Source organism: Hyperolius riggenbachi, chromosome 8, assembly GCF_040937935.1.
Source record: "Hyperolius riggenbachi isolate aHypRig1 chromosome 8, aHypRig1.pri, whole genome shotgun sequence".
Taxonomy (NCBI): Eukaryota; Metazoa; Chordata; class Amphibia; order Anura; family Hyperoliidae; genus Hyperolius; species Hyperolius riggenbachi.
This window is the reverse complement of record NC_090653.1, coordinates 89,072,659-89,090,314: the sequence shown is the minus strand read 5'-3', so window position 1 is coordinate 89,090,314 and position 17,656 is coordinate 89,072,659. Positions and strand designations below refer to the sequence as shown.

Sequence of the window (17,656 nt, the reverse complement as noted above, 5' to 3'; positions counted from 1 at the left end):
ATTACAGGTGTGAGCATAAGAGAGGAAATGAGCAATTTAGGGGAAAAAATAATCAAAGGCAGATCTTGTGTTATTACCGTGGCAGGTCTACTTTAGACTCCGTGAATACAGTATAAACAGTTTTTCCACTAATGTCTTTATTTATTTAAGGTTCCCATCAAATGTGGGGACGTCTCAATCTATTTCTCTATGGAGGAGTGGGATTTTATAGAAGAACATAAAGAACTTTACCAGGAAGTTTCACCACAAAAAACGAAGAACTTTCACTCTTCTGAAATGCTAGAAGATGTCAGCCAAGGTAAACTAGGGCATGTAAAATTCTTATATGTCTAACAACATCCACATTTTTTAAAGAATGGCATTAACATTTTAGAGTAGGACAAACTTGTAGATCTGATTTTAAGACTTGCCCTGTCAAGGAAACCACATAATGTATTGCTTTATGGTAAGGCTGGGTTTACACAACACCCTAAAGTGATCTATTTTACAGGACGGACCACAATGGGAAAATTGACATCTCAACAGATCTTATGTTAAACATAGGATCTGCTCATCTTTGTATTGGATTGTCTGTTCAGTTGTGTCCGTTGCATTGATGGAATGTAAAGTCCAAACAACGCTATTGTTATGGACACTGAACAGAAGTCGGATATGTCATGATAGTAATGCTAGTATGACATGTCTGATGAAATAAACAGATCAGAACAGGGGTTATTGCCATGGAGGGTGACCACATATGTGCTGTCACTGTCCATGGTACAAGTTTATCGTAGTATGGACTAAGTCTTGCCACTTCAGCAGCACCTTTTGCAGTTAGACCTTTTACTGTGTTCCGGCAGGTACATTAAGTTGGATGATAGCTATAAACGCAGAGATCTTGCTCATCCTCCCACCCATTCTGCCTCCTGTCTGTCTTCTGCATTAGGCCAATCTATAGTATAGCAAGTGACGCAGCATGGGCTGTGCATTGACTGTGAGAATTTGTAGCTTGGGAAGCAGGAGGTATAATCAGGAAGAGAGAGGGCAGTTTGACTTCTGAACCAGTAAGTGCACCCAAATTTGTAGACTCACTGGAGGTCAGGAGAGTTCCATCTGTGCCATCAGAAAACACTGCCGAGGTGGTGAGGCTTTGTAGTATGCAGCTTTACCATCAGTTAAGTACACAACAATTCACTTTAGGATTTCTCTAGAAGATTGTAGTCCTGCTGTTACTTATAAGGGTGCTAGAAGATCCAAAGATGTTTGGCCTTGTTATGAAGAGATTTCAGAAATTTAGTGGAGAAATCAAAGCTGGTAACCTTAGATCAATTTGGTGGCCGCAGTGTTAAATTATAAGATGTGAAACAGTTTGATTTATTATCAATAGAACTAAAAGAATCTGTTATATTTGATGTTCTTAGTGGTACAATTTCTAAACAGCTGATATCTATGTTGTATGGAGCGATTATTTCTCCGGATGCTAGTGTTAGACCCAATTACTGCAAATTAGCTTGGGAAACAGATGTTGGAACAATAGGTGATCAGGAATGGGAAGACACTCTAGATAGAGTGGTACAGGTATCCCCGCATGCCCCAGATAGGCTTATATATCTATATGTTTTACACAGAGCATTTATCACTCCGGTGCGCCTATCCAAATTCAAAACTACCACATCACCAAATTGTCCTAAATGTGCAGTATCAAGGGGCACCTTTTTTCATATGATCTGGTCCTTTCCGGAAGTTAATACATACTGGATCCAAATAGATACATTTTTAAATGACTACATGGGCTGTCCAATCACATGTGATCCAAGAATTTGTCTACTCTGTATTTTCCCAACCTCCTTTTCTGAAAAGTACACCTTACGCTTTGTAATGGAGGTTATGCACTTAGCTAGAAAACTTCTCACTAGATACTGGATACTCCCTAATTTACCTACTCGCTCTGAATGGATTAATTGCGTCAATAAAGTCATTCCTCTTAGAAAAGCTATATATGAAAAAAGGGGAGCCCTAGCCAAATTTTACAATATCTGGAAGATCTGTATAGACTCTCCTTGCACCCGTAGTTAATCCGTTTTTGTGCTACAAAAGACCCTTGCCTTAGTATTAAAGTAAGCTTTTTTTTCTAGATCCTCACACATTTTTGGCACAGCTCAAATGAATTGATGGGTCTGAATCAGGAAAGTTGTGGTCCATCAGGTAGAACATATTCCTCTCTTTCTCAGTCCATCCTAAACACTGGCATGGATCTGGCCCTCCAGGCCTGGAGTTCGACACGTGTGTTAAAGCTATGGATGAGGTAGCTGTTCCTGTTCTATGAGAGGTGCTTAGAAGCAAAGGAAAACAGGGCTCCTGACTCAAGCAGACTAACTGTAATTCTACAAGAAAACCACAAAAAACTGAGAGGTACGAAACTATAGCTTTCAATTTGGATGATATCGTGGTTGGGGTGTCTTGGCACCCTATGGAAAAAAATACAGGAGACAAAAAAGGGAGCCCGATAGTGCAGTATGTCAATAGTAGGTGTGTGGAGAAATCAATTGATTGAAAGGGCTACTCTCTCTCTCTCTGAGAGGCTCCCTATGCTACATGATTTCTGTCATTTGGCACTGTATTGGCCTGAGGAAGCGGGCTCAGACTCGCGAAACGCGTTGCCTGTGCTCAAATAAAAATCTTTTGTTTACAGAGATTTTGTCATTGAGGTAAGATACCTCATTTTTCTTTTTCGTTTTTAAACTGGGTTTAAAAGCTTTTATTCAAATCAGGGCGCCTCTTTCCCTTATTGTGCATTTCAATTTGGAAGACTACACATGTGACTGTCAGGCCAGATTTTTAGTTTTTCTGCCCCAGGCCAACTTTTTTGTGACTTCCCTTTCTTTGTGCAGTAGCTCCCCTCTCCCCTTCATTCCATGTTCAACTCCCCTTCCATGTGTAACATCCATGTGCAGTAGTCCCTTTCCTTCATATATAGCTCCCTTTGGCAGCAATTTCCCTATTCCATGTGTTTTTCCCCAGTAACAGCAACCCTTTCCACCCTTTTCCGCCACATGCAGCAACCCCTCATACATGTCCAATTGCCCCCTGGGACAACAGCCACCCAATGCCAAGGCCTCTGTGGCCTTTCTAGATATCCAGTCCTGTTGTTTGTGGAATCAGAATGAACGGATATTAAATAGATTGTTTAGGTAGGCCTTCACACTTCATGATTGCTTAATCACATTTGCAGCCACTGGACAGCATTCAATAAAAACAATGTTAATTAACTTTTGTTGATGTTCATTTTATTAAATCAGTGTTATTCTTAACAGACTACAATGAGAGCCATGACTCTCTATATAATAACGTAATGCATGAAGGACTAAGATCTATTCATCACGTGGAAATGTCTGCAGGACACTGTGCAGGTCAGTGCTAGTCAACATCCTTTGTAAATTATTTGCATGTAACCTGTAACATATTAAAGAGGAACTCCTTTTAATCCTACAGGCTATGTCCTACAACCTCAGTGCATGAACAAAAGTCACCACAGAGCAGGCAAAGCTATGAATGTGTTTGGATCTAGAAGGCCCAAGTGGTCTTCCTTCAGTCTCTGACTATATCAGTGATGATTTAGTGCAATAATAATTTCCACCAGTCTTACAGCGCATGCCTCTCCTCCACTCAGACTACCATTATTATTATTTTAGAGAACACAACCAACTTCTGTGGAGCTATACAGAGTGTAATATAGACAGTAAAGGGCACTACAAATACATACCTATTAGATGTGTAGTACTTTGTCAGTATGTGCAGAAGAAGATAATTGTGGAGGATCGTTGAACCATACATGCACGTCAGTTCATATATTTTTAATGCGTAGTTCAGTAAAAACATACAGAAATAAAAATACATATTTTTGGATGTAGTGTAGTAAAAACAAGAAACCAAGGTTAATGTACTATCTGATTGGTCTAATTTCAGAGCAATGGAGGTCTCCTGAGATCCCCATACATGTTTACCCAGTGTGTAAAAGTTAAAGGGAGTCTGAAGTGTTATTAAAAAAAACAAAACAGATATTTACCTAAGGAGAGGGAAGGCTCTGGGTCCTATAGAGCCCTCCTGTTCCTCCTTCGATCCCCGTGTTCCTGCAATGGATACCCTGTAAGCAGTGTCTGACCGATGGGTCAGAGACAGCTCACTTCCAGCACTGCAGAGGCTTTGGGAATCTTCAGGAGCCGAGTGCTCCCGAAGGTGTGTTCCTTACTGCACATGCGCGAGATTTCATGCATGCGCAGTACGGAGTGGCCTGCCTTTGGAGATGGGGGAACCAGTGCTGAAACGAGGGGACCGTTGGAAAAACAGGAAGGCTCTATAGGACCCAGAGCCTTCCCTCTCCTTAGGTAACTATCTGTTTTTTTGTGTTTGTTTTTTTTAACACTATCAGTTTCTATTAATATTTTGTAAACATAACAGAGAAGATGCATCAGCGGAAGCATCAACATAAGCACATGGAATAATTGTTAGTTCAAGATGAAACAAAAAGAAAAGAATACTAGTATACAATGATATAGCATACAGTATGACAGGAATTTACCTGCATTACATATTAGTCATTGTACCTGTAGATCTATATAGCAGGGGAATACAGATTACAATAGACTTTGCTCCTGGCTAAGCCAACCTACGTCGAGGACGAAGAAATATATGTCTAATCTTCAGTTAGAACATCAGCATTCAAGCAACAATGTCAAACTAATATATAGTATATAAACGTATAACAAATTAATAAATGTTTCCAAAGGAGTATGAAGGTTGTAAGTTACTACGGTGGATCCCAAAAAGCAGTGCAGGAATACTTATATATGATATGATATTGTAGCCACAAAAAAAGAAGGACCTGTACTCAAGCAATTTTTGATGAAATTAAGGTGATTTGAAAGTGTTAGACCAAAGGAAATCAAATGAATAAGGAGACTTGGTTTTTTTTATTTTAATAACACTTCAGACTCACCTTAATGGCCAAAAAAACCATAGACCATAGATGAAATTTGAGTACAATACCACTTTAAAGGATATCCGAGGCAACCAAATTAATTTATCTTTTCTTACCTGGCGCCTCTTCCAGCCCCTACAAGTCACACGTGTCCCTTGCCGCATCTTCAGTCTTCGCCCGTCTCCTGTTGGCAGCCTCTGAAGATCGCCGACCCCCAATGGGCCACACGCAGACACACACGCATCATTGGGAGCGAGCTGTGCCTGCGCAGTAGTACAACACAGGTGCAGTATGCTTCTGGTGACATGCGCATGTGGAGATGCCGCCATCCCGTCGGGGGTTGGCGATCTTTAGCTGCTGCCAGTGGGAGACGGTAGAAGACCAGAGCTGCGGCGAGGGACATACGTGACTTGTAGGGCTTGAAAGAAGCCACAGGTAAGTAAAGATAGATTAATTTGGTCGCCTTGGCTATCCTTTTTTAAATTCTATCAAAATGTTATTGTTACATGGACAGTCTTATTAATAGCTGTAAATACATTTGTAAATAATATTGATTTGGGACTAGGCTTTTCCTATACTGAATATTAGTGGGAATGCTATACTGGCTGTATAACTTATGCTGTAAATTTGTGCTTTTGTGGAAGTGGCTGCAACTCTTTTGTGAAAAATTTTTGTTCGTGTTAAATCACTTTACCAGATATTTACATGCCTAAACGGGACAATGGTTTAAACCGTGAAATAGAAGATTGTGAAGCAAATGACAATGAAATTCTTCAAGTGGAAATTGACTCACAAACCTATTCCGGTAAGAAGTACTGGCTATTAAAATTGCCCTAATAAGATTCAAATGCTAATAATTTTACACTAGACCTGGACTACATTTTGTTTCACTTGCCCTCATCTGTACTGTAGAATTCCTTTATAGGGACCAGGAAAATAGTTTACCATATCAGAAGATTACTATATCAGAATTAGTCATTGTATATTCATACAGACGCATTTGCCGGAACCTGAGGACAGAGTTTACTATATCCAGAGGTTTACTGTATCAGAGTTTACTGTAACGAAATTCTACTGGTTTGCTAAGGTACTTGCTATTTAACCTTGCTGACACTTTTTATTTAGTCAATTGACAGCCATTTACTGATTGTAAGCTTTTAGTTTAGTCCTGAATGATGATTATGATGAGATGTTTAAATCGGGTTGTGACAGGAGGCAGTGGGACAGGTTCAAAGGGTTAGCTACTGCTGTCCATCGGCAGGGAAGCGTAAATGGCTAAGGAATGGGACTTCACAGAGACAAAGTAAAGGTATGTAGCTAATCATGCTGCAGAGGATAACCTACAAATACATTTTATTATAAAATTAAAAGTTCAGATGCACTTTAAAGTATAATCACAGTGATATACTGTACCTGCAAGTAACAAACCACCCAATATAATCAGCAGAGCCTAATGCTTGTACATACGTACAAGTACTGTCATCCAGAGGGATCAGGACTCGATCTCTAAGGGGACAGTTTTGAGCCTAGTTCTGTACAGATGTGTCATTAGCCTTTAAGCTCACACTGCATACGTTGCTATGAATGGAGGAGAAGGGGTGACGCATGGCGCACCACAGAGCTGCTTGCAGTTGATGGGGTGATGGGGTGCATTCATGGGTCAGACAGACATTGGTATTGCTTAAAACCTGGCATACTGGATGTTTTGTAAAAAACAAAAACTGTAGCAAAAGTTGCCCAGGGCAACCCATGTAAACCTGCATTTTACTTGTCACCTTAACCACTTGACCACGGAGGGGTTTTTACCCCTTTAGGACTAGAGCAATTTTCACCTGTCAGCGTTCCTCCCATTCTTTCACCAATAACTTAATCACTACTAATCAAAACAAAATTATCTATATCTTGTTTTTTTTGCCACCAATTAGGCTTTCTTTGGGAGGTACATTACGCTAAGAATTATTTTATTTTAAATGCATTTTAATTGGAATAAAGTGTTCGGCCATTATAGTTTTAAAAGAAAACGTTCTGTGGATAAAACCCACACATTTTATTTACCCATTTGTCCCGGTTATTGCAATGTTTAAAATATTTCCCTAGTACAACATATGGCGCCAATATTTTATTTGGAAATAAATGGGCATTTTTTCGGTTTTGCATCCATCACTATTTACAAGCCCATACATTAAAAAATAATAAGAATAGTAATATACCCTCTTGACATACATATTAAAAAAATTCAGTCCCTAAGGTAACGCTTTATGTGTTTTTTATGTACATTTTTCTATATGAAAAAAAAAGTTTGGGTACTATGGGAGAGTGTGGGAGGGAAATAGTTAATTATAGAAGTCAGTGTTGGTATTTTTATTAACTAAAATGCATTTTGATGTAATTTTACTATTTGGCCACAAGATGTCCTCACTGATGTACGTGAAAGTAATGTGTGGCAGTGTAACACCAGGAAGATACAATGAAGCAGGCATCTAATGGATACATCAGGCGACTTGGCGGCCAATAGACCATCCAATTCGATTATTATAATCGAATTGGATGAAAATTGGTGCTGCCAATTGTGGTGAATAGAATGGCATATCGCGCCCACCGATGCCGCATATCGACTGCGCCATCGGTAGCCGTGACATTCTCACTTAAAAATGACAATCAGAATGTTTTTCTCCCTTTCTCTTTTCCCCCCCTCTGAGTAACCTTCCCCCATATTCTGTGTCCGGTCAGCAAGGAATGTCACACGTGGCCCGACCTCCCGGGGAGAGCCATTTGCTGCACAGCTCATGTCCCAGAAACTAGATACAACCAGTAAGATAAGAGATTCCCTCCAAACTCATAGACTCAAACAAAGGAAACTTTAATGTATTTTTATGTCCAAATAGGCTTGTCACAGAAAGACAAAAATTACATTTTCGGATACCCATAAGCCAGTTCTGTAATTCCACCGAATTACAATTTTCCAACTGTCAGGAGTCAGTAGGGAGACTGCTTTATTCAGCCTGCGTAGAGTGAATGCGATACAATAGGCATGTGTAGCCTCATTTGATATTTGATACAGGGTCGCAGGCCGCTTATGAATATAGCCTCGGATTTGTGATGCGCCAATCTGGGGCGGAGTCACACAGATTTATAATAAATGGTACACTTCCTTGCTCTGAGTCTGGGGGTGGCAACCTTGCTGCCAGGAGATAATCCCGCCTTCCCTCCACCTAGTTTGGAGGTAACCCAGCCCCAATTCTAAGATTGTATAACTATGGGGCCAGCAGAGCCCGCCCCTGTCTTTCATCATTTCATCTGCTAAAGAAGAGCCTGGAGCATGCGTTCCACAGAAGGACCAAACGCATGCATTTTTCCAAAGACTCTTAATGCTCATTTAAACTGGACTCTTTTTCTTCATTCTCCAAATGGACTGCCCAGCCGTAACTAAGTAAGAACTTCCTGATTTTACCCCTTTTATGTTTAAACTTTGTGTGTATATGTTAATTGGTGTATACAACTGTATGTAATGCATTTTTGTTATTAAACGTTTTAAAAATCGTTTAGCGGTTATGGCCTGTTGCTGAACCTACACAATCGTACCTATTCTCCTGAAACCGCTACCCTGTGTTTAACAGAAGTGTACATTTATAACCCGTATACGTGAATCCGGCTCAGATGTTCAGATCTGACCCAGATTCCTGCATACTGCAAAGGGTTAACAGAGCGTTCTCAAAGTATTAGCATAATTACAGTAGCGAGCTGTGTAACCCGCTTGGTGGCAGATCTTTGAATTGTGTGTGTGTGGTGAATCCTTTGGCGTCCGAACGCTCCCTCCATTAGTCAGTTCATCAAACTGCGAAGTCAGGTTTACGCTTCGTGATGGGCAAAATGACAGTGTGAGAGGATTTCTGACTCTGATCGATTGACCCACCCGCAGACTGGCCTTGCGGTCTGTGACACCAAGTGCATGCCCGATCGACAAAGCGACTAATTTCGGGATGGAAATTGGTGGCATGGTCGATCGCGCATGCCGCAGGATGTCGAGCCAAAGTTGATTGGTTGGGTGAGCGGTGGTATGGCGGCCGATTTCGGATCGAGCGACGAGATGACGAAACCCCCACGACTGCTGCCGCAATGTATAAATGTGCCCCCCGTGTGTGTATTTATACGTTACCTGTCCTGTTGCAGCCTCCGCGCAGTGTCCGTAACCTCCAGGCAGTTCTCCATACACGCTACTGGCGCATAGCGTCTGGCATAGCGTCTGGGCTAGTCCATCTCTTCCAGGGGATTCTCAGCATTGACTTTTTTTTTAATAAAGACACCCCTTGAAAAGGATTTATATAAAGATGTTGGCCAGCCTCCCTGCTCGCTGCACACTTTTTTGGCAGTTGGACGGAGCAACTGCCATTCACTAAGTTCTTTTGAAAATAAAGAAAAGCCTGAGAATCCCCCATGAGGAGATGGGCTAGCCCAAAACCTGTCAGTTCTGTCAGATTTTTACTGCCTACTGTAAGTGACAGCAAGATAGGAGAAAAGTAATTTAAGTCTAATTTTACTCTGGACTCTGTACTTCTTATTTGTATGTGTTCACATGTATGTTACATTTTACGATGTTCGCGATAGTGGTTCCTTAAAAGTGAAATTGAGTCAAACAGTACACAGCGCCTTAAAAAAATCTATGCAGCACTCAAGCCAGGCTCTGTTCCAGTGCAAAGCTGATGTATGGTCAGGAGGGCAAAGCCATGGCTACAGTCGCTTTCTGTTGTACCATAAAGTACAGGCACCAAAATGAGATGTGGTGGTTTTTTGTAGACAAAGTTTGGGATCAATTTGCAATGGCATTCCATAACATCATGCAAAAATCGGATAACCTGTGCCCAATCCCGCTGTACCTCTGGGTAGTCCCATACAATATGATAAAGCATGTCATGGGCCTGCAGGCATTTAGTGCACCCTCCCAAATGTACAAGGGTAAAACAAAAGAGAGGAGCAAGAAAGAGTTTCTTATTGCAGGTATAGCAGGGTGATGGGAGTTCCATATGGCTTTACTAAATAAATATGGCAGCTTCCTTATCCCTCTCACTTCAGGTTCCCTTCAAATATTGGTATCTTCTAAATGTTCTGCAAGTAAAGGGTTCATTTTATCAAAATAATCTGCTATAGTGTTTTCCATTGCATGTGACAGAAGAATATTACACTAGCCATATATCTGAGGATGGGCGAAATGAGGAGCTCTACACAGGAACACGTGGGCAGGAACCTCCTGTGGATGCTTGGGGAGGTGAGTAGCTATATTTCACTACATTCTTGTGTGTTATTCCACTGATTTCATTGTATAGTTCTTATTGATTATTACTAAGAGACTTAAAGAGACACTGAAGCAAAAAAAAATTATGATATAATGAATTGGTTGTGTAGTACGGGTATTTACTAGAATATTAGTAGCAAAGAAAATATTCTCATATTTTTATTTATATAGTGTTTTTTATAACATTGCATCATTCTCTAATATTTGCAGTCTTAACACTACTCAGCATTCTAAATGATTTTTCAGAGCAGTCTGTGAACTTTTGAAGCCTTCTCTGGCCAGAAAAAAGAAAATACTTTGACAGGCACTTCAGATAACCACCTTCAGAACACTCTCTGCGACTTTGAAAGTCGTGGAGCTCAATGGCAGTTTGCATAGATAACTGAAGCTTCTTATGTCTCTGCTCCTTATGTTTTATTTCTTAGCTGCACTACACATACAAATCATTATATCATATATTTTGTTTCACTTCAGTGTCTCTTTAACAAGATTACCTACTGCGTGACCTCACGTCTTCTCATTTCCCTCTCAGCATTCTCCAATTGTCTCCTCACTCCCCACTCCGACCAGACAGGCTAAAGCATCATATGCCGTCAGTCAGCTAGGAGGGATGGCTTTGACTGGCATAGTTATCACTCTCCGTACTTCATGGCCACGTGACTTAAGCTGGCCATACACTGGTCAATGTGGCCAACAGACAGATCCCACTGACATCAGAGAGGAATTTACCTGATTGAATTCCTCCACACACTGTACACAGACTTTCAATAGATTTTAGTATGAAATCTATTGAAAATCTTTGCACACTTCCTGCCTGGCTCCCAGATCTCCCACCTCCGCTACATTGCACTGCAACTCACAAAATCACAAATCTATGACCCTGCGGCAGTGTGAGCCTTCAGGGTCTTATGCATAGCGCAATATAGGTTCAGCCCCTTCCCCTCTTGAAAAACTGCCACATTCAAGAGATCATGCCATAGGAGGTCAGGAAGTAGCTCTTTGATCAGCTCAGGTATGTCATCTGTCACTGAACCACTTGAGTAAAGGGTGTCCGACTGCTCAGACTGCAATTGATTCAGCAACTGAATCGGCACCAGGGGGTCAGCCAGTCAGCACCTGGATCCCATAGGATGCAGAAATTAACAGTTGAATAAAGAAATCGACTGGGTCTCGACCTGGATTTAGCAATTCTAGCTCAATTTATTAGTGGTGTCACAGCCACTGTGCTGTTTTGTGGCTGTGATACCACTAATAAACTAAGCTATAATTGCTAAATCCAGGTCAAGACCCAGTCAATTTCTTTACTCAAATGTGCCACTGAACCAGTCAATCAAAGAGAGTTGCTTAGAAGATAAAAGGAGTGTAGAGCTAACTACAATATTCCCAGTGACAGATGCACTGTGGTGCATACCAGAGCTGCCAGAGTGCTTCCCTTCTGCTTAATACAGAAATCACTTGTTGCTGCAATGAGGAAAAAAAATAGCAAAATGCTGAAAAGTTATTTTAAATGCAAGATGAAATTGAAAAGGTGAATTGCACATGGGCCCTGGTCTCTCAGAGTGCACTGGGAGGATAATTTTTTTGCCTAGCCTGGGTTAAAGTGGATCCAAGATGAAAAACGAACTATAACAAATAACTTGTCTATATATCTGATCTAAAGTTTAGATGGTTTACACAGTAAATCTAGCTGCAGCTTCAACAGTATATGATTATTTCTTCCTGTGATACATATTCTGCTTGTCATTACACAGGCAAGCTGCTCTGCATCTCCACCCCTCAGCCTGTGAAAACTCCACTCCCTTCTCCTCCCCTCTCCGCCCCTTGCCTCTAAAATCTCTGGCTGGTAACGCCTTCTCCTTCGGAAAAAAAACTACTCCTCCCCAGACTGAGTTCCAATGAGCACTTGCTGCATGGGACTCAGAATACCTAGGCACTGGAGGAACTGTGGGCAAGGTTTGTTTAGTATATAGGGAATTAGGGTATTAAAACAAAAAATGTATTTGGCTTGAGGAATGCCCTATAAACTATATGTAAGGGGCACAATTGTGCAATGAGTAAAAGTTTATCTCCGATCCACTTTAAACATCACTGAGGGCAGGGTTACATACCAATATACTGCAATATATAGATCTAGGACTTTTTTTGATGTTGAAACCAAGCCAAGTAATGTAAAATTGGGTACCCTGAATAATCCATTGCATGCTACTATATGTCGTTATGGTCCAACTTTAACATGGAGAAGCAGCAGCATCTCTTTGTGCATTTTAGATCTTCCAGTGTAAGTACTGTGCACGGGTGCATTTGTGCCCACACACGGTACTTGTGCTCCTGAGTCCTGCTGCGCTTCTTCTACCTTCATGGTCATGTGATGAAAGTCATAGGACATGCATGCATCACATGACTATCAGGCTGGGAAATAGAGAAAAAAGACAGGAAGCCTGCAAGACTGTGGAAACTGAACAACCTATTTTTTAAATTTTACTTACTTCATTTTTTTTTTTACCATTGTCTGAAAATGATATTTATTTTACATTTTTCCTAGTGCACCCTTCCTTTGCTGATGAATTCATAGATAGGGCCATTCCTGAAGAACCTTACAGTGGCAATTGCTCACCAGTTGGATCAACAGAAGAAGACATAAGCTTTTTTCATGGGTTCCAAGAAGAAAATTCGTCTGCGAAGTCGCCGTCTTATGAAATGGCCAGCCTAAGGTATACATCAGTGTCTGAAGACTGTGAGCAAAGCTCAATGCTTTTAAATGAAGGTTTTACCACTATGGATTGTGAAGACCCACGAGGAGAAAATCAGCAGGCTATCCGGAATGTAGAAATGTGTTCTGAGAGAGTCAGTAGATCCTATTTACAGCCCGGTAACCAAGTCCCTCATGTTGAAGAGAAGGCTCATCACTGTGAAGAGTGTGGCAAATACTTTGATTACAAATCCAACCTTATCCGTCACCAGAGAACTCACACTGGTGAAAAACCGTATGGCTGTGATGAGTGTGAAAAGCGTTATGCCACCAAATCTCATCTAACCATTCACAAGAGAACCCATCTCAGTGGAAAGCCTCACCGCTGTGATCAGTGCGGCAAACACTTTACATACAAGTCTCAGATCACCATGCATCAAAGGACTCATACCGGGGAGAAACCCCACACCTGTAGCCTGTGTGGGAAGAACTTTGCCTATAAGTCCTACTTGATCATCCATCAGAGGATCCACTCTGGAGAACGCCCCCACATGTGTCCACAGTGTGGAAAATGTTTCACTGATAAGTCTAATCTTCGCAAACACCAGAACACTCACACAGAGAACAAACCATTTGTCTGCAGAGAGTGTGGCAAGCACTTCAACTCCAAATACAGTTACACTACCCATCAAAGGACACACCAAAGAGGAAAATGTAAATAACACATCCAGTGATTACCCTTTTACTTACATAGAGTAGGCTTCAGTTGTGTAGGCTCATATAACCTTTTGGGTGGTCATAGATGGCCCAGTAAATACAAGAAATGTGACAAATACAATGCCTTGCTTGTGACAAAATAGACTATGTAGTGGTTGAAATCAGAATAACAATCAGCACTTATGCAAATCAGAAGCTCTCCTTATCCCATGGGAGGACCTTCTGAGAGACAGTATTTGGTTATTTCCGTTGTGCAGTTTGCACTGTAGGTTGAGCTGGAGAGAAGATGATGAAGAGTATCAGGAATGTAGGACAGTCAGGTTTGTCATCACCTTTTCTGCTGGTGAAGCCGCTGTTCGTTTTCAGTGTTTTATTCTTTTGAAACCAGTGAGTGAGTTCAAAATGCTGTATAAGCCAGCAGACATTTTCTGGGGATCAGGGCATGTATAATACCATCTATAGAAATAGAAAATTCTAAAATAAACGTATTATTTGGGGTTCACTGGACGAGGAGGTCTATGGGAAAGCTGTGACAAGACCACAAGAAGTTAAATAGCTTCCAAACGCTTATTGTGAAGCTAACTTTATGAGTATTAATGTTTGAGTGAGTCGTTGAGATTCTGTGTCTTTGTAAAGCAGATTAAACCCTGCAAACTTGTTTCATTGGTTTGTGGGCTTATATGCTTTTTTTGCAGCACCCCATTTTATTTAATGTGTGCTCTGCGGTTGGGAGTCCTACCTGTAGATCAATCTATCCAACATCTCCACGATGTAAGCAACAACAACAACAAAACATTTGTAAAGCGCTTTTCTCCCGTAGGACCCAGTTGCATAAGCTTGTCTCAGATCATATAGTGATGTGTACAGAGGGAAACGTTATGTGATCATAAATGCCAGACTTAACAGGTGGGTTTTCAGTTTGATTTAAACTTGTCCAGGGTTGGAGCTGTCTTGATTAAGTTTGGCAAGGTATTCCACAGGGTATGGGCAGCATGAAAGAAAGCTCTGGCTCCAAAGGTTTTTAGTTGAACTCTGAGGGTGGTCAAGTTATTGTATCCGTTTGATCTGAAGGTGTGGGAGGTGTGACGCAGTTGCAGAAAATCCTTCCGCTATCCAGGGCCTAGGTCGTGTAGGGATTTGAATGTTAGCATGCCAATTTTGAAAATGATTCTCCATTTTATGGGTAGCCAGTGTAGTGAGCTAAGAATTGAGATTACTTTTAAAGACCAGTTCCATTTAAAGCCTTGGTTCATACTCCTGGAATTTTCATTGTTAGTAATGGTGACTATGCCAATACTTTACAATTTTCATATTTTATCTAGCCATTCCAGAGCTATTCCCTTTGAAAATGTCAGTCACACGGCCCAGAGATCCCTATAGTAAGTATAGAAATAGCTGCAGAGGAGGTGTTCCCAGCTAATGAACAGCTCTTCTTCACCACTGCAGATAACATAATTAATAAAATTAGTTATTTTTTACAATATTAATTTATAAATTACTCAGTGTTTGCCCATTGTAAAATCTTTCCTCACCCTGATTTACATTTTGAAATGTATCACGTGTTGACATCTTTAGTCCTGTCAGGAGCATCTCTGCAGAGGAGGAGCATTCTGGGAGGAGAATTCGACGAAGCTAAACAGTCTATGCTAATCATCCCTGGGAGGGTGGGGTTACAAACCAATATACAGAAATGTATAGATATAGGAAGTGTTACAGGCTGGTAAAACCAAGAAAATGAACATAAAAGTGGGTATACTAAATGATTAACTGCATTGTACTATATGTTACTACTGTGCTTCTGTAATTTCAGCAGAAGGAGGAGGTGGGAGCAGGTGATCTGTACTTATAAGGAGAGACTGGGTGCTGCCTCATCACAACTCCTCCCAGATCTCCTCATGATTGAATAGAGGGAGGAGTCTGGACAACTGTCTGTCCAGTAAGATGGCACACAGAAGGTTATTAAAGCAAACTGAGCACTATATTTGTAAAATATATCAAGTGAATCTCCCCCTATGGGAGAATCATATATGCTGTGTGTTTTGGGAGGGCATGGAAGCCTTTACTTACCTACAGGAGTGATGCTCTCTAGCCCCCCGTCTACCCAGGATCCTCCATCTTGCTGCTTGTATGCCGCAGAACCGCAGTTCAGTCGCCGCATTGCATGCCTGGAGATGTAGTCCATTAATGTGACTAAATCTCACATGTAGTGACATTAATGGACTACATTTCCTGGGCTGTGTTGCAGCAGCCTAATGCAGCCAGGGACGGGAGACATCACCGCTCCCATAGGGGGAAGTTCGTTTGATATATTTTCTTTTTTTAATCTAGGAGCCCCCAGATACTAAGTTAGACATACAATACACAAAATATTTTGCATCACTAATAAATGTAAATTTACTATCATTTGTATTAGAAAATGAGAGGCTGGACAGAGGCTTTAAAACAGGGAACACATACATACCTTATCACCTTAATTCTCTTTATGGAACACAATATCTCAACCTTATATTCCGTTATTTTTTCGTGCATACCATGTCTTTGAAAATACCAGTGCCATTTGAAGTAGCATTCATTGGCTCAGATATAGACTATACCATTTGGGATGGGATCCAGAGCAGATTGGCCACCTGCTGAGTATTATGTCAGTTGACTGGCTTTAAAGCATCTTTCCGTCTTCCATGAATCCATGGTCAGGTCAAGGAAGGTCTAGCATTGTCTACTAAGTGTACACGTCCACTATGATCAACATCCTGAAAATGTGATAATAAAATCTGCAAAGATCTATTGATGTAACTTCAAGTTCCTGAACATTGAGATCTGTTGAGTTTGGTATAAAATAAATTGACATTTGAAAGATGTTTTTTTTCTCATTTCCTATGTATTAAATGTTACACCGTAACAAACAATTTACGTTTAGGCTGAGTCACAGCTGCAAATTGTTTCTACGTGAAGCAGGGAAGATGGGAAACTGGATGGCAGTTTTGAGACTGACAAATTATCTATTGACCTGGGTGTTCTCTTTTACAATTGTTCACAAACCATGTACTGTTCATTAGTCTTGTGAGGAGTAGACTCCCCTACATTGGTTTGTTCGGGTTAGCATGTATTTTCGCTTATCAGAACTGTACGGATTTTTTCTGGGCCTCGTGTAAATCGATAGGTTTAACAATTACCTTGTGATGAATGGTGGATCACGGACAGATTCACCAAGTTAGATGCCACCTTGTATTTGAGGTATTGCGGGTTTAGCAGTGTTTTGAACTCAAGTCAAGACACCGATGAGCAACATCCTGTAAAGGAAAAGCTATATCGTACAAACAGACACAGAAGATGCTTGAACGGTACTGTCTGAAAGTTCGCAGGTTGAATTTATTTTCGGAGGGGAAAAAAAGTGGAATGAAAAGAAGTAAAATTAAATACCCAGCAAATAATCCAAGAGACATACCTAAATGGTACATCTTACACCAATCCTTTTTTTGTTTTGTTTTAAACATTGCCTTTAAATGTCTGTTATTTGTCTACTTTTTAAAATGTTGAATTGTGGATTCACTTGGCTGGAATATTCTATTAAATACAATCTACTTACAAACATTCTTATATTTGTCAGTTTTTTAATAATTTGTAATCATATATTAATGTTTTTTAACCAAGAAAAGTTTTATTGAACAATAAAGGATAGCAGTACAGAGTTTATACAGGTACAACTCGCGTAGATAAACTGGGCAACATAGTATAGAACAGTAGGATATATTAATGTTTAGTGTGAGAATGTAATGCTGGGGGTCATACTTTCTGACCACCCAGCACAACAAGGCTAAGAGCTGGATAATGGAAGAGGCTCCACAGGCTGTCCAGAGCAACTGCAGCTCTGGGCTTCTGATAAGACGCAATGGCAGCGCAGTGCGATGTTGCGCTACTCTTGCGATAGCAAACATTCAGACAGATACAAGACAGACTGGAGTGAGGTAGCCAATAGCAACCGCAGCAATGGCTATCTCGCAAG

General features: G+C 40.7%; 1 protein-coding gene across 4 annotated transcripts in view; it reads left to right on the top strand.

The window, feature by feature from the left end:
• LOC137529021 (gastrula zinc finger protein XlCGF53.1-like) overlaps positions 1-17,206 on the top strand; it is a 40,087-nt gene extending 22,881 nt beyond the window's left edge. For 3 of the 4 annotated variants that reach the window (XM_068250889.1, XM_068250891.1, XM_068250892.1), the window contains exons 4-8: positions 151-298; positions 3,294-3,389; positions 5,655-5,762; positions 10,125-10,220; positions 12,790-17,206. In XM_068250889.1, the coding sequence (XP_068106990.1) occupies positions 151-298; positions 3,294-3,389; positions 5,655-5,762; positions 10,125-10,220; positions 12,790-13,658 (1,317 nt within the window). In that variant the 3' untranslated portion in view covers positions 13,659-17,206. The remainder of the gene's footprint in view (positions 1-150; positions 299-3,293; positions 3,390-5,654; positions 5,763-10,124; positions 10,221-12,789) is intronic. The other variant, XM_068250890.1, reaches the window with a different exon arrangement.
• The last annotated feature ends 450 nt before the right edge of the window (positions 17,207-17,656 follow it).